Source organism: Chaetomium fimeti, assembly GCF_033439085.1.
Source record: "Chaetomium fimeti strain CBS 168.71 chromosome Unknown B0H64scaffold_4, whole genome shotgun sequence".
Lineage (NCBI taxonomy): Eukaryota > Fungi > Ascomycota > Sordariomycetes > Sordariales > Chaetomiaceae > Chaetomium > Chaetomium fimeti.
In genome coordinates, this window is record NW_026944332.1 from 4067783 (window position 1) to 4082952 (window position 15170).

Consider the following 15170-nt stretch of genomic DNA (forward strand, 5'->3'; position numbering starts at 1 on the left):
CTTGTGACGCATTTCCATGCCGATCGCTGCGAGCTGTGTCTCACCACACGCGTACAGTTGGGCAGCAATTGTGTTGCGGTCACACTACCCCATCCCCCATAAGACGTACGCCGGGTCGAGGCGCATATGCAATGCGACTCAAGCCTACGCGGAAGCGCATGTCGCGCCTGTCGCGCCGGGCGCCACGGGAGGTGCCGGATTCGCCATTGCGCTACAACACAAAAGACACGGTATCCGGTTTCAGCTTGTTATCAAGATTAAACCTAAGGGTAAACGCGGTTCTCAGGGGATCACCACCCAGCTTGGTGCGAAATTCCCACGTTTTCCTGTTCTCTCATATCCTTTTGTTGCTGAACCCAACGGTTACCAAGCAACGCTCTTTCTTGAACTATCAGGAATTAGGAACAAACAAAATTAACGTCACGCAGCTCCTAACACCAGGGGCAGTATAGGTGGAGGGCCATTAATACCAAGCCAACTTCGTCATGTCTACAAAGAAGCCCTGAGCCTCTCCACACCTCATCTATCATTTATGTCGATGGAATACTTTGTAGAAGACCCCCTAAGTCTTGCTAATCGCGGGCAACACCAGCTTCCTCCCCCCCCTCCACCAGTCCTCCAGATACGTCCCAACCAGCGGATTAAGCCCCCTCTTCCTCGCCTCCTCCAACCACCTCTCCATCTCCCACTCCTCCACCGTCCTCCCAACCCTCCCACTCAAAAACCCCGCAAACTCCCCCGGCTCAACCTTTTCCCCATCACCGTAATGCTGAAACACCACCCTCCCACCCCCTCCTCCCCCCTCAGACTCACTCAGCGCCAGTGGCACCACCACGGGCACCGACCCAACCACACCCCTCACAATCTCCCCCGCCACCTCCTCCACCCCCGCCAGATCCAAAACCCCCTTCACCCGCCCCTCCCCATCCCCATCCCCATGCCCCATCCTCGGCACAGCGCCCATCTCCCCGCCCATCTGCAACAGCGCACCCACGATATCCGTCGCCGGCGCGCCGTGCAGGGCGAGGGATACCGGCCGGTGGATGTGCACGTGCAGGGTGTTGTGTAGCGCGGCTAGGCGCTCGAGGAGGGCTTCGCTTACCCATTTGGAGGCTGTGTAGCCGTCGGTTTGGGCGGCGTGGGGAGGGGGTGGGGTGGGCTGGAGGGAGATGGGTGGGAGGGGGGTTGAGGTGGTGGCTGTGTTGGGGGGGGAGAAATGGGCGACGGAGGCGGTCGAGATGAAGTGCAGGGGTATGGGGGTGGGTGTGGGTGTTGTTAGGGCCATCTCGGCGAGGGTTCGGGTGGAGAGGACGTTGGGGGCGCGCAGGGAGGCGTAGGTTTTGAGGAAGCTCACGTCGGCGCCGTTGTGGATGATGGTGTCGCATTCTGTTGCGAGTTGGCTGAAGGTTTCTTGGGAGAGGCCGAGGTAGGGGTCGCCCAGGTCGCCGGAGTGCTCGACGATTTTCGGGGATGAGAGGGCGACGTGCCTCGGGCGCCCGGACGGGTCACGGCGGATGGCGACGCAGTGGATGGTGCCGACGCGGGACTCGGCGATAAGGTGGGAGAGGAGCTGCGTTCCGAGGAACCCAGTGGCGCCAGTGAGCAGGACTGTTAAGCCGTCTGGCTGGGGGCCGTTCGGGTTATTGCGTTTGAGGTGCGTCGAAGGGGCGACGAGTCCACTCGCAAGAGATTCGACCTCACTGGGCCAGTCCATGTCTAGAATGCCAAAAGGCGGCATCGTCGGGGTATGCTCTAGTAGTGCCGCCATGCCGGAGAGCGAGCTGGACCGGAAAAGCTCGGGCAGTGGAATATCGGCGCCGAAGCTTGTCTGCAAAACGGCTTGAAGATGGACGAGAAGCAGTGAGCTGCCCCCTACGCGGAAAAAGTCCGACTTCGGGCCGAGGGTACCAGGACGAACGGCGGGAGGAAGGACTTGTTTCCAGGCCTCTCTCACCCGTAGTTCAACATCCGTCAGGGGGTGGTGTCCCTCTTCCTCCGCACTACCCCCGAAAGTCCAGCCATCTGGGATAGGGAGAGCGTCGATGCGCCGACGGTCGCGTTTGCCATTCACCGTTATTGGTAGCTCCGCGACTGGGACCATCAACGCGGGCCGCATGTACATTGGCAGAGGCAAGCGGTCGACCACTTGCGCGAGTGATCTGGCAATGGAGGCTCGCTCCGCCGTTCGCAGCCCAGGGCTGAGAATCACAAAGGCGACCAGCAAGCTACCGTCCCGCAATGACAAAGCCGCGTCGCTGATTGTGTCTGACCCGGCGGTCCGTAGAATAGCAGCCGCCACCTCATCGAGCTCAACCCGCACTCCGTGGATCTGGACTTGGCTGTCTCCCTCGATACGGCCGAGGAAATGTAGCGTGCCGTCATGACTTATGCGCCCCAAGTCTCCGGTGCGGTAGAACCGTTGATCTCTCAGGCGGAGCCTCTTCGCAAACCCAGGCGTGACGAAACGTTCATGTTCCTCAACAGAACGGTTGACGTACCCGCGCGCGACCCCCTGTCCGCCGATGTAGATTTCGCCTGGCCATCCGCCAGGGACCGGTTCCATGTCCTCACCAACAATGACAATGGAGTAATTAGTCATAACCAGGCCCATGTGCGGGTCCTCCATCGAGCTCGCAACCGCACGATAATCGATGGCGCCACGAGTGCAGGATACGGTCCCCTCGGTCGGACCGTACGCGTTGACGAGCCGCAGCCGAGGTAGATCCAGTGAAGCGAAACCGGCGGCATGGTTTGCCGTAAGCTTCTCCCCGCCGCTGACGGCTATACGCCAAGTAGAACACCTCTTCAGCGTCTCTCCCGCGAACGTGAGGAGAGCGGCGTACTCAGACGGCACGCCGACGGTACATGTGACGCCCTCGGCTACCATGATGGCGGCTAGCGCTGCAGGGTCCCCGCGAGCCTCCTCCGGCGCTATTACCACAGTCCCTCCGTTCGCAAGCCCACCGAATATCTGCTCCAGCGAACAGTCAAAACCCAACGATGACTGCTGAAGTACGACCTCCCGACCGATGTTGAGCATGTTCCGTACGGCACACAGCTGATTAAGGAGACTAAAATGCGTTAGCAGCACTCCTTTAGGCCGCCCTGTCGAACCACTGGTATAGATGGCGCAAGCGGATCCGTCCGCCGTCGCCAAGATATCGACTCCCTCTGTAGGCTGTTGTCCTGATCCCGGGGGTTGTGTTAAGCGGCCAAGATCAAGGAGCGCCGAGCCACGTGCCTGATCTCCGAGCTGGCCGACCGCAGCGAAGTCCTCATGGCCCTTGTATACCAATACCCGGGGCTGGCAGTCCGCGACGATTAATCCTAGGCGCTCAATGGGATTGCGTCGGTCCAAAGGCACGTAGATGGCCCCCAGACGCATAATGGCAAGCATGGCACACAACGCCTCGGCCGAAGCGGCAAGGTAGACGGCGACGAAGTCCCCAGCACGCACACCGCTGTGTTGCAGTGAGTGACTCATCTGGTTGACTATTTGGATCATGGCCCCGTACGTGAGCGGTACGCCCGAACCATGCTTGATGGCGACATCGTCTGCGTGCTGGGATGCCACCTGATCGACACAATGAACAAGGCTACGCGGCAGTTCACCCGAATGCAGAGTGGGCGCGCACCCGAGACGGATTGCCGTCAGCCGGTCTGCGTCGTCCACGAGGTTGAGGCTGCGAATCGTGGGTGGTGCAGATATCCCACTGCCGCAGTCGTCGATCGCGCCCTTGACCAAGCTGGTGAACGACTTGGCCAGCATCCCAGCATCGACATCCGAGTAGAGGTAGCTCTGCACCCCCAAAGAGATCCAGACCCCGTCTGCGTGACCGATCTCGGTAATGTCCACTTGGAGGTCAAACGGGTTACGGGCCACGACCATGTCAGTCCACTCAACCTCGCATCCATCATCCCACATAGAACGCGTCGGTCCATGGCCCATGCGGTAGTTTATGGCGGCCTGAAACAGCGGATGGTGTGCCTCCCTGGGAACGCGGAGGTGGTCGATCACCGTATCAAACGGCGTGGCAGAGTGTGCCATGGCAGAAAACACCATATCGCGTGTTTGCGATACCAGCTGGTCAAACCCAGAGTACCCGTCCAGCCGGAAGCGCAGCGCAAGCATGTTCAAAAAGCACCCGATCGTGTCGGTGTTGCCGTGAGGGCGGTTGGAATCGACGATGCCGATGCAAAGGTCGGAAATGTCCAGCCACCGAGACAGAAAGGCCGCCAGGGCTGTGAGATACAGGTGGAACGGCGTCGCGCGCAGCTGGGCGCACTTAGCCCTGACCTGCTGGGCGAAGTCCGCACCTAGCTTGACCTGAAAGCTGTAGGATCCGTAGGCGTCGAGGGGTTGCTTGCGGTGCTTGGTCTTAGCGAAGGGAAACAGGGGCAAGGGGGCCGGTCCGTCGCGATGGAGCTCTTGCCAGAACGCGATGTGTTTTTGAAGCGTCGCGGGGTCGGCATACCCTTCGAGAGATGCTTCGGCTAGATCGATGGCTTGTAACGACGGGGGTGCTAGGTCCTGGGCGCCTGAGTATGCGGCCTCTAGCTGGCGAAGAAACACGACAAGGCTAAGCCCATCCATGACGAGGTGGTGGTAGGCAACGATGATGATATGTCGGTTCCTAGTTTGTGGTAGTACCGTGACCTTGACCATGTCGCCGTCCGCCAGGTTAAACTCGTGCTTGCGCATCCGGTCCAGCTCAGCCTGAAACCGAGGAAGTCTGCCAGGTCGGCCAATGCGATGTTCAAGTACGCAGCCGCCGTTCTTTTTGACTCTCTGGCGGCCTTTTCCCGAGGACTGATCGAAGAAAAAGCAGGTGCGGAGGGATTCATGCATTTGTACAATCTTCCCCAGCGCATCTTTCAGTCTGTTGATATCGAGGGTTCCGTAGACCCTGCCGGCGAGTGCACAGTTATACGTCGATTTGTCGGCCAGATATCTGTCCAAGAAGAGCAGCCGACCCTGGCCAGGGGAGAGGTTCCCCTCCCGGATATATGTAGGTGTTGCTTCTGGCTCAGCCAGAGCATGGTTGCGCGGCTCGTCGTTGGTATGCCCCGATGTCTCTTTTAGAGGTGCAACACCAATGTCCGCGGCTTCCGGGTCAAAGCTGACCTCATCATCTCCGGCAACAGCAGCAGCAACTGGTTCGGGTGGCGTTGGAATGTGCAGCGAAGCTGATGATTCCGAGTAATCGGGATCTGTTACAACCGCCGAGGGGGTTGGAGTGGATGTTGACGTGACACAGTTCGCACCCTCTGTTTCCGAGGATGTAGCGCCCTCCGGCTCCGTGTCCGGCAGCTGTCTAAACAGTTCCGCGCTCAAATTCTTGACTGACGCACTCGCCAGGATCCCGAGCGCAGCCATGTTGACGCCGAGTTCCTCGGCCATCCACGACCGCAGCTGAATCGCTACCAACGAATCTACACCGAGCGACAGAAGCGGCACCTGGGCATCCAAAGTCCCAGAAGGTATTTGCAGCGCTTTTTCCAGCTTTTGCAGCAGACCGGACTCCAAGACGCGCAAGGCGGCATGACCATCAGCCCCGGCGTCAGAAAGTTGGCGCCGGATACTGGGCTTGTTATCAACACCGATCCCTCCTAGCTTCGAACCCCCGGAGCCAGGGTCAATGCTACTCCTGACCAAATAATGCGACATCCTCGGTTGGTTGAACCAGCCCGGCCTCCGTGCCTGGTCTGGACTCGAAAGGTCCCAGAAGCCGATCCCGGTCATGATATCAGCCTCTTGCTCAAGATTTCGTGAACCGGCAAATACTGCTTCGGCGAACATGGTGTGGAGGTCAGATTCTGACAGCGGCTTCGTGTTGTGCTTGCGAGCGAGCTCACCAGCCTCGTGGGGGTTGGACGAGCGGGTAAGATACCCAATATCTGCGAGGGCGCCGATGTCGATGACGGAAGCGGGCGCACCTCGACGCCTTCGCTGTTGGGCTAAACCACACATGAAGAGGTTGGCAGCCCCATAGTTTGTCAGGCCGGGAACGCCTAGCACGCTAGAGGCCGACGAGAGGAAGATGAAGAAGTCGAGGTTGTCGTGGGCGCCAAAGACGGCTTCCAGGTTGAGGGACCCTTGCACTTTTGGGCGAAGCGCAGCTTCGAAATCATCGATTGACATGTTCTCAAAAGCTCTATCGCGTAGAATCATGGCACCGTTCACGACACCTCCCACAGGAGGCATGGCGGATCCATGTTCCGGCGCTGTCAGGCTGCGGCGGGCGGCTGTGAGACTCTCGCGGTCGGCGAGGTCTACTGAGTGAACACGGAGTGTCACTCCTCTCTGAGCGAGTCTTGCTGTAACCTCCAGGTCCACAGACGGGTTCCGACTCGCTAGCGCAAAGTACCGCGCCCCGTGGTCAGCCATCCAACCGCAAAGCGACAAGCCCATGGAGCCCGTCAAGCCAGCCAAGAAGTACGTCCTGTCCGGTGAGAGTAGGAAACGGGCGTCGAGGGGCCGGACTATGGCAGGTATGCTGGTCTGCCCAACACAGCTCCAGTCTACGACGTCTGCCACGTCGGGAAGGGTCTTGCCAGTAACAGACGCGAGAGACTGCACTGGTAGGACCCGAGACCTGGTTTCCTCGGCGACCGTTCCAGTCCGGCCTGTCGCCTGGTTATAGTGGGTGGAGATTACACGGTGGATGCCCGTCTCGCTGTAGGCCAGCTCTACTTCCCACTGCGGCAACCCCTTATCGGAGCTGTTGACCAGGCGCGGCATCATGGAAACACGGGCCTTGTCGCCGATGGACGCACGAATCAAGCCATCCAGCACCATGCATTCACTCCCACCGCCATGCATGTTGGCATAGACGCTGACCTGCCGGGGTGCTAGCAACCCCAGCATCCGTGCTGTAGATTGGGGGTGAATGAATGTGTAGTCCCCTGGAAGCTTGGAGGGATACTCGGAGCTGCTGTAAAACATCCGCGCCCCGTTAGCGGAGTGCTCTGCGGCCTCAGTCAAGACTCTGGCGAGGGCGGTATCCGGTTCGTGGACCCAGATGTTGCGCCCATGTGACTTGTAGACTAGACTTTGTGCCACAATCCATCTGAGGAGGTACTTCAAAGTCTCTGGATCTGGTTTGCCGTCTGTCCCGACGCCCCAAGTGTCCGCAACGGGAACCTCGATATACGAGGCATTGACTGGAGTCAAGGCGATGACTTGCCGGCCCGAATCTTGTTCCGTACCGAGACACAGGTACACTACCGCGGCTGCACGCCTTAGTCTGAATCCGCAGAGGGAAGAGTACCGAACGCACACTCGCACGTGCGTCTTCCTGCGACAATCTCGTGAGTGTGACGGCGGGCGTAACTCAGGAACTTGACGAAGTTCGAAGGAGCCTTCCCCAACTGACACAAGATGCAATGGGGTTCTCTGAGATACGTCGACGTTGTCCACAATAGCCCGGGATCTCGAGTTCAAACGGTTGTTGAGTTCTTTATGGGGTATGATCCTCGGCAACAGCTCGTTGCCGCGGCCGTCCACCAGAACTTCGGTCTCCCTTCTCCACAAAACGTCGTCAAACTCGGAACGGCCGAGGCGGACCATTCGCAAGAACGTCGATGCGATCCACCGTGCGGTCGACTGGTTCATATCCAGCTCATTGCAGTCGACAAATTGCATCGGGCGTCCCGGCAACTCCAGCATGGCGGAGCGAGCAATACCGAGAACCATGCCAGCGTGGGGTTCATCGCCACTGATCCGCCCCCTAGTGAGCCAAAGAACGTGTGTGGATTTGCAAAGGATGTTTTGTATCGCGGATAATCGCTCCGGCGTGACGTCCCGCAAAGCTGGCTCGACCAGCTCTGCCAGGCATATGACAGCGGTGTCGGGAGGAAAGTAGCCACGGACAAGTTCAAGTTTGTCCACGACAGTTACCCTCTCCGCGAATGGAGAGAGAAGAGAGGCAACACCATAGGCCATCTTAAGCCCGGCTAGTTCCGTACTGCCGATGACTTTCACGGCGCCAAGCTTGGGGATTCCCATCTTAGGCGTGTTGTGTGTGGAGAGCGGTTCGCGAAGGAGAGTGACACGATCGTCAACTGCCTGGCTCACCATAATAGAATAGGTGTAATAGCGAGAGTCCTCATCTACATCCCGAGTGACCGCGTCAACACCGGAGAAACCGCTGTGAAGTAGGTAACTATGCCAGCGTGCCTCGCTGACAAGCGGAGAATCCGCTCGTCCTTCGTCCGCGCCGAGCCACCAGCCGGGCAACGTGCCGAAGATGAACTCTGTGGAGAGAGTGCTAGCTGTGTTCTCCACCAGCAACAGATATCCTCCCGGACGAAGCAACCGCCTGCAGTTGCGTAGTGTGTCTTCCAGCGTCGGCGTTGCGTGCAGCACGTTGGATGCCACTACCAAGTCATATGTGCCGGCCTCGAAGCCCTGCTCGCCACTAGGGTCGCGAGAGATGTCCAGGGTTTGGAACACCACCCTTGCAGCATAGCTTCCCAGGGTTTGACGCGTATCGTCAAAGAACCCAGAAGAAATGTCGGTAAAGGTATAGGAAGTAAACTTGTCCTCGATCCGTGATAGAATGGCAAGGGTTGCACTTCCCGTGCCCCCACCAACCTCGAGGATACGCATGTCCGGGTAGCGGTGGACGATCTGCGCTGCGGCAGCACCACCGCGCTTGTTCGATTGCTTCAATCCAAGGCCCCGCTGATAATAGTCCGTAAGCATGTTGTCCTGCATCAGGAGCTGCAGAGCTGGAACTTGGCCCCTGAAGAGATCCGGCAACGCTTCGCCCAAGGCCATGACAACTTTCAAGTCAATGAGGTCAGGGAGGCGCTGCGCCCATTGTATCAAAAACTCGCGACAGTCGCTGGCCCATTCCTTGTGGACTCGGGGGTGTTGTCCGGCCTCAATCCTAGGGAGAGCGTGCTCGACAGCCCAGTCCCAATACGCGGTCAAGGATGGGTTAGAAGCACCGCGCGTACTCGCACTACCACTAGTTCCAGCGGTGGGCATGGTCTCAGGGTCGAACTCATCTCGCAATTTGCGCAGATAAAAGTAGACAGCTCGCGTCACCAAGTCCGTCTCTTCCACGTGCTTGGTCAGGTCAAACTCTCGGTCCGTGGCTGTCAAATCAATGCCAGACGAGATATCCCTCTTCCACACAGAGTGCGAGAAGATGGCTCTCTCATCCTGCTCGGTGAATGACCCGAAAGGCGAGCAGGTCAAACCCTCAATCTGAATCTCGGGATATTCATCTGGTCCACCAAATACATCCACGTCGCAGCGGATTTCAGTCGGCGATCTCACACAGACATGACAGTCCGCACTCAGCTCGAACTGCTGATGACCACCAGCCGTCCCTTGCGTGTGTGCGTTCCCTTCTGCGCCTGTGAACCGCAGAAGCCGGGCAACATCAACACGCACGCGTACAATCGAGGTCGGGAGGTACGTGGTCAAGAGCATCCCCTCTTGGTGGGCAGCCAGCGCCGCAAGGATGCCATGCGAGGCTACATCAAGTAGAGCCGGGTGCAGATGAAGCCCATTCACTTTAGGGCGGTTAAACTGAACAGTTGCGAAGCCGTTGGCCCGCTCGATATAGGCGGCCAAGAAGTCTCCGGAGTATTCCAACCCAGTAGAGGCGATGGAAGAATAAAACTGGGCGACATCGACTGGGCTAAGGGTAGTGCTATCGTGGGACACTCGCGGTGGTAGAAGGTGTGCGGCGGGACCAGAGACGGGTTCTTCACGCTCCAGACTCTCCAGTGCCAGAGTGGCCCGACAGTTAAAGTTCAGATGAGCTGGATCAACGGGCACATCCGGCTTGCTGTCCACTGGGGCGCTGCAAATAGTGAATTCGATCACGATCTGCTGCGTGCTCCGCATCACAACGGTCAATGTAGAAAATACGTCGGTACCAGCCGACTCGTCGTCGTCTTGGAGAGTGAGACCGCGGTGAATCACCAGATCTTCGAGCTCAAGCATCCGCACAGAATTGTGCTTTCTGCTCAAGGCAAGACAACCTTCAACTGCCATGCTGACGTATCCCTGAGCTGGGAAGAGAACCTGACCCTGGAACTTGTGGCCCTTAAGCCACCCCATCTCGCTCAACTTCATAATGTTGCGCCAGCGAAGCTCTGACGGATCAGTGTTTAGAAGGAGATTCCCAAGGAGGGGATGAGGTGGAGTGTTGCGAGTTCGGAAGTGCGTGGAAGCGCGAGACTCATTCCACAGCGGCCTCTCGTGGTCCCAGGAATAAGTTGGCAGATCCATACTAAGGGTCCGCTACTGTTTGTCCTCGTTTCCAACGCAGGCAGTTCTGAAACCATCGAAGTCGACGATTTGCCTCGACCCTCCGAGAAACTGCGTCCAGACGAAGCCTAGGGCCGCGCACACTGCTTCCATGTCATCTGCGCCTCTCCGCAGGACGCTAGAATACTCGAGTTCAAGTCCCGCGGCTTTTACAACGTCCGTAACTGGCTGCTTCAACGCAGGGTGCGGCCCAACTTCCAGCGCAACCACCGTCTGGGATGACAACCACGGCTCACTATCCCGCAACGCAGCTTCGACAGCTTGCGAGAACAGGACCGGGTTCGCCATGTTATCGATCCAGTAGCTGCAGCTGAGGGAGGCAGGATCAACGGGAAACCCCGGATGCACACTAGAATACCAGACACAGGAGATATCTCCCTGTGCACCGCCCGGATTCAAGACCCTGATGCCACACCTCTCCAAGCTCTCACGGTACTGGGACACGCACTCCCTCATATGATGCGAGTGATACGCCGTGTCAACCTTGAGAGCCCTCGCAAAGACATCGTCCCGCTGGACCAGGACGTCCAGCGCTTCCTCCATCGCATCCGCATCGCCCGACAAGGTCACGCTAGTGGGCGAATTGCTCGCCGCAACAGCCAGCCTCCTCACAAAGCGCGGCTCGGCACAAAGCAACTCGGCATCTCGCAGGGTGATGCCCGCCGCCAGCATCCGGCCCTTGCCCGACGCACGCCGGACGCTGATGCCGCGATAGTAAGCAATGCGGATGGCGTCCGGGGCGGTCAGATAGCCTGCCGCATAGGCCGCGGCAATTTCCCCGGAGGAGTGACCGACCACTTTGGTCAGCCTGATGCCGGCGGCGGACAGCAGATCGACGAGGCCGATCTGGACGGCGGTGCAGAGCGGCTGGGATACGGCAGCCTCGTGGATGCGTGACGTTTCGGGTGGCGCTCGGAGCTGTTCCTGCAGAGACCACGATGGTGCGTCAGGGAGGGTGGCGAGTGCCTGCTCGAGCGACTGGATGGTTTGGCGGAAACACCGGGATTTGTCGAGCAGCGTCGCCGCCATGCGAGGCCATTGTGCGCCTTGTCCCGTGAAGATGCCGAGGATGGGTGGGTATTGCGCCTCTGCCGGGATGGGCCGACTTCTGGCAAGTTGGAGGCTGGAATTGTTGTCACCGCGGTTTACGGCGAGCCAGTCGTGCAGCTGCTGGCTTAGTTTCTTTTTTGTGGCGGAAGCTGCAAAGCTGGCCTTGAACTGGAACTCAGTGCGCCGCGTTTGCAGCGTCCAGATGAGATCAGCCAGATTTGCGTCGTTAACTCCGTTTCCGGTCTGAAGTAGTTGAGCAAGCGAAGAGACTGCCGAGACCAGTGAAGTAGCTGAGTGTGCTGAGATGGTAAGGGGGCCGCATGGCTGCAAGCCCACACTTTCTCTCTCGTCCTCTGTCTGCCAGCCTTCGACAATAACATGGCAGTTGGTGCCGCCAAAGCCAAAGCTGTTGACACTGACACGTCGGGGTACATGTTCTGGCAGACGTGGCCACGTCTGTGGCGAGAGTGGGATGTAAAGGTGTTCACAGAACGGTCGAACGGCAGGGTTCATGTGCTGGAAATGCATATTCGGTGGGATGACACCATGCTGGATGGCAAGTGACGCTTTGATCAGGCCGGCCAGCCCAGCCGTCCCCTCCGTATGACCTATGATTGTCTTGACTGAGCCAACAGGGAGAGAGTTGGGTTGGCTAGCGTCAGCCATGTCTTCCTGTTTTTCGACAGGGAAAAAGACGGACTGCACGGCTTGTGCCTCGACTGGGTCACCAGCTGGCGTGCCAGTGCCGTGCGCTTCGAAATACTGGCAGCGACCTTCCGGGGAGAGCGGGTCAAGGCCGCACCGGAGGTAGGTCGATCGAATCAGGTCAGCTTGTGCAGTGGCGCTGGGCATGGTGATACCAGTGCTGCGGCCATCCTGATTCACGCCTGTCTCCCGGATGATGCAGTGGATAAAGTCGCCATCTCTCAAAGCTTGTGAAAGTGGCTTGAGCACTACGACAGCGATGCCTTCTCCTCTTGCGTAACCATCGGCGCTGGCATCCCACATGGCGCATCGACCTTGTGGCGACAACATACCGAGCTAAAGGATCCCGCGCATTAGCTTTAAAGCTTCTATCGGGTGCAGAGTACTTGTTTACACGCACGTTTGACTCAAATATGAACTGCTCAGGACCGAGCAGGAGGTTCACACCGGCGGCAATTGCCACTGTGGACTCACTCCTCCCAAGTGACTGGACGGCAAGGTGCACGGCAACCAAACTGGAAGAGCAGGCCGTGTCAAGAGTCATGGATGGCCCTTTCCAGTCAAAAAAGTAAGAGACACGATTGGACATGATGCTTCGAGACGTGCCCGTGGCCGTGTACGGGGGTGCGCTCTCGACATCTCGCAGCAGCACATCGTAATAGTCCCCGTTCAGTTGGCCAACGTAGACGGCCGTTGACGAGCCGCGAAGCTGCTGAATGGAGTAGCCTGCGGATTCGAGTCCTTCAAACACGACCTCAAGTAGAAGACGCTGCTGGGGATCCATGGATTCGGCTTCAGCCGCCCGGACTCCGAAGAAAGCATTGTCAAAGAGACGGATATCCTCTTCCAGCAAATATGCTTTATCGGCGTTTGTGCACTGTAAGAATTATGGATCATTAGTGTTATGCTCGTGCAACCGGTAAACTCGTTGTGCATTACTAACCCCATGCCGACGTCCATCCTCATTATAAAAGCCATCGGGATCAAACCGGGTGGTGGGTATCCGAGTCCGAACATTCCGTGGATTGGTCAACAGCTGCCAGAGCTTTGACGGTGAGGTTGCCCCTCCTGGAAAGCGACAGGCGGTGCCTGTGATGGCGATGTGCTCAGGAGGCAGTTTAGCCATGTTCGGGACGTTTACACGCTGATGTCTTGATGCAGATTGGTGCAGATTGGTACAGAAAGCGGAATCGTTTCCGGGACGGCGGTATGGCCAGCCCACTCTTCTACCGCCTGTCGGGATGAGAATAAGTTAAGTGCCAGTCGTAAGGTAAAACGTAGCAACTACCTCGATACCCCTCACTGTGTTTAGGCCCATCGGGAAGCTTTGGCGGTTCTACGAAAAGGGAAGGTGTGGGAAAGTATTGGAAAACCAACGGAATACCGTCCGTACATGAGGGATCTGGGTAATCACCAACCGAGCCCTCCATTCCAAACACTTAGACGGAGGACGTGAGCAGGATGGCCGAGATACCGCCGCAGCCAAGAGCCACACGGGACGCGACGTGACGAGAGAGCCGAACATATGAACCTGCTGTGCCTCAGCCTATCTGTGATGACGATCAAGCTTGCAACTTCCACAACCACCTTGGACCAACACCCCAGCCGAGAACACTTTTCAGCGACCTTGGAAAGAATAACACGACATGAAGAACCTGGCGCCCCGGCTTTCCCAGTTCTTCCAGTTCGAGCTCCTGCGTGTGCTGGGCACGGCGCCCTTGCTGGGCTGCGATGTGGGCGAGTGGGTGGAGGCGACGGACAAGATCAAGCAAGACGACCCCGAGAGCTGGTACAGAGCTTGGACCGAAGCTTCTGAGACCGTCGAAGCGGTGGCGGATGAAGCCCTCCGGGCAAACGACCGACAGGGGGCGCTGTGGGCCTTGTTGCGAGCATGCAACTACCGGCGGGCCAGTGAGTTCATGCTTCACGTCCAACCGGGTGATCCACGCCTCCACGCTGCATTGCTCAAGTCGTCGGACAACTTCCAACGGGCATTGCCCCTACTCGATAGCGCCGTTGAGATGCTGCAAATCCCGTACGAGGGCACGACGCTACCGGGATACCTGTTCCTGCCAACGGCCAGCGGCGCGGCCAGCGGCGCAGCCAACACTACCCGCCCGGGCAACCGGACAAAGACGCCGCTCCTGGTCGTCACCGGCGGATACGATGCGACCCAAGAGGAGCTCTACTTCGGCATGGCAAGCGGCGCACGCGTCCGGGGATACGCCTGCCTCGTCTTCGAGGGTCCTGGACAGGGCGTTGTGGCACGGCGCACACATGGTCGAGCGTATCTGAGGCCAGACTGGGAGGTGGTGATCGGAGCTGTTCTTGACCACGTCTTTTGGCTGGGCGACGAGAAGCCAGCTCTGGGACTGGACTTGTCACGCATTGCCCTGGTAGGCGCGTCGATGGGTGGATATTTCGCGCTCAGGGGTGCAACTGACGCACGTGTCTCAGCCGTCATCTCGATCGACGGTTTCTACGACCTGGGCGACATGATGGCATCACGTATGCCTCGCATTCTATGGCCCGACCGACTGGGCGCGCCCTTATTCAACTGGTTGCTGGGGGCTGCGCAGCGTTGGGACTTCCAGACGCGATTCGAATTCCAACATGCGATGCTCGCCACAGGAGCCGAGACCCCGGCTGAAGTCTACCAGCAGCTGGCTCGTTACCGCTTGTGCAACGACGATGACACGAGCATCCTGGACCGCGTCAAGTGCCCTGCCCTCATCACGGGTGCCAGAGACACGCTGTACTGGTCGTTGGAGGACAGCACGTACCGTATCTTCAAGGCACTTTCGCAGTTGGACGAGGCCAAGGATAAGCAGTTGTGGATTCCTGACGGCTGGGGGCAAGGATCGTTGCATGCAAAGGTCGGCGCGTTTTCGCACCTTCACTGCAAGATGTTTTGCTGGTTGAACCATGTCTTCGAGATCAACCCAGATGGCTTGGATCGGGACGCGGGCGGCGTACAGCAGAAGTAGGAACGCGGCGCAGCGTGTTATGCAGATATGCTGCTGTTGGGCCGGAAGAGGAATGAGGGGAGGACAACCTGTTACACCACGGTGTCGAGTGGGCGGAATACATACCCAATCAGACCCCCATGCTCAAGTAACCACTG

General features: G+C 58.4%; 2 protein-coding genes across 2 annotated transcripts; one reads left to right on the forward strand and one right to left on the reverse strand.

Moving 5' to 3' along the window:
* Positions 1-229: 229 nt before the first annotated feature.
* Positions 230-13432, reverse strand: B0H64DRAFT_461504 (uncharacterized protein). The gene is given in 5 exon segments (XM_062807506.1): positions 230-812; positions 846-10253; positions 10269-12382; positions 12447-12923; positions 12990-13432. 5 exon segments carry the CDS (start codon positions 13170-13172, stop codon positions 563-565), a joined length of 12432 nt encoding a protein of 4143 aa, XP_062659912.1. The 5' UTR covers positions 13173-13432; the 3' UTR covers positions 230-562.
* On the forward strand, positions 13433-15164 carry B0H64DRAFT_169343 (Alpha/Beta hydrolase protein). The gene has a single exon (XM_062798741.1). The coding sequence runs from the start codon at positions 13693-13695 to the stop codon at positions 15031-15033; it is 1341 nt and encodes a 446-aa protein (XP_062659913.1). The 5' UTR covers positions 13433-13692; the 3' UTR covers positions 15034-15164.
* The last annotated feature ends 6 nt before the right edge of the window (positions 15165-15170 follow it).

Coding starts and splice junctions, on each gene's coding strand:
- B0H64DRAFT_461504 (XM_062807506.1), bottom strand. CDS start 13,172: ATGGCTAAACTGCCTCCTGAGCACATCGCCATCACAGGCACCGCCTGT. Junction 12,924..12,989: donor AGGATGGACGTCGGCATGGG/GTTAGTAATGCA, acceptor TAATTCTTACAG/TGCACAAACGCCGATAAAGC. Junction 813..845: donor ATTGTGAGGGGTGTGGTTGG/GTCGGTGCCCGT, acceptor ACTGGCGCTGAG/TGAGTCTGAGGGGGGAGGAG.
- B0H64DRAFT_169343 (XM_062798741.1), top strand. CDS start 13,693: ATGAAGAACCTGGCGCCCCGGCTTTCCCAGTTCTTCCAGTTCGAGCTC.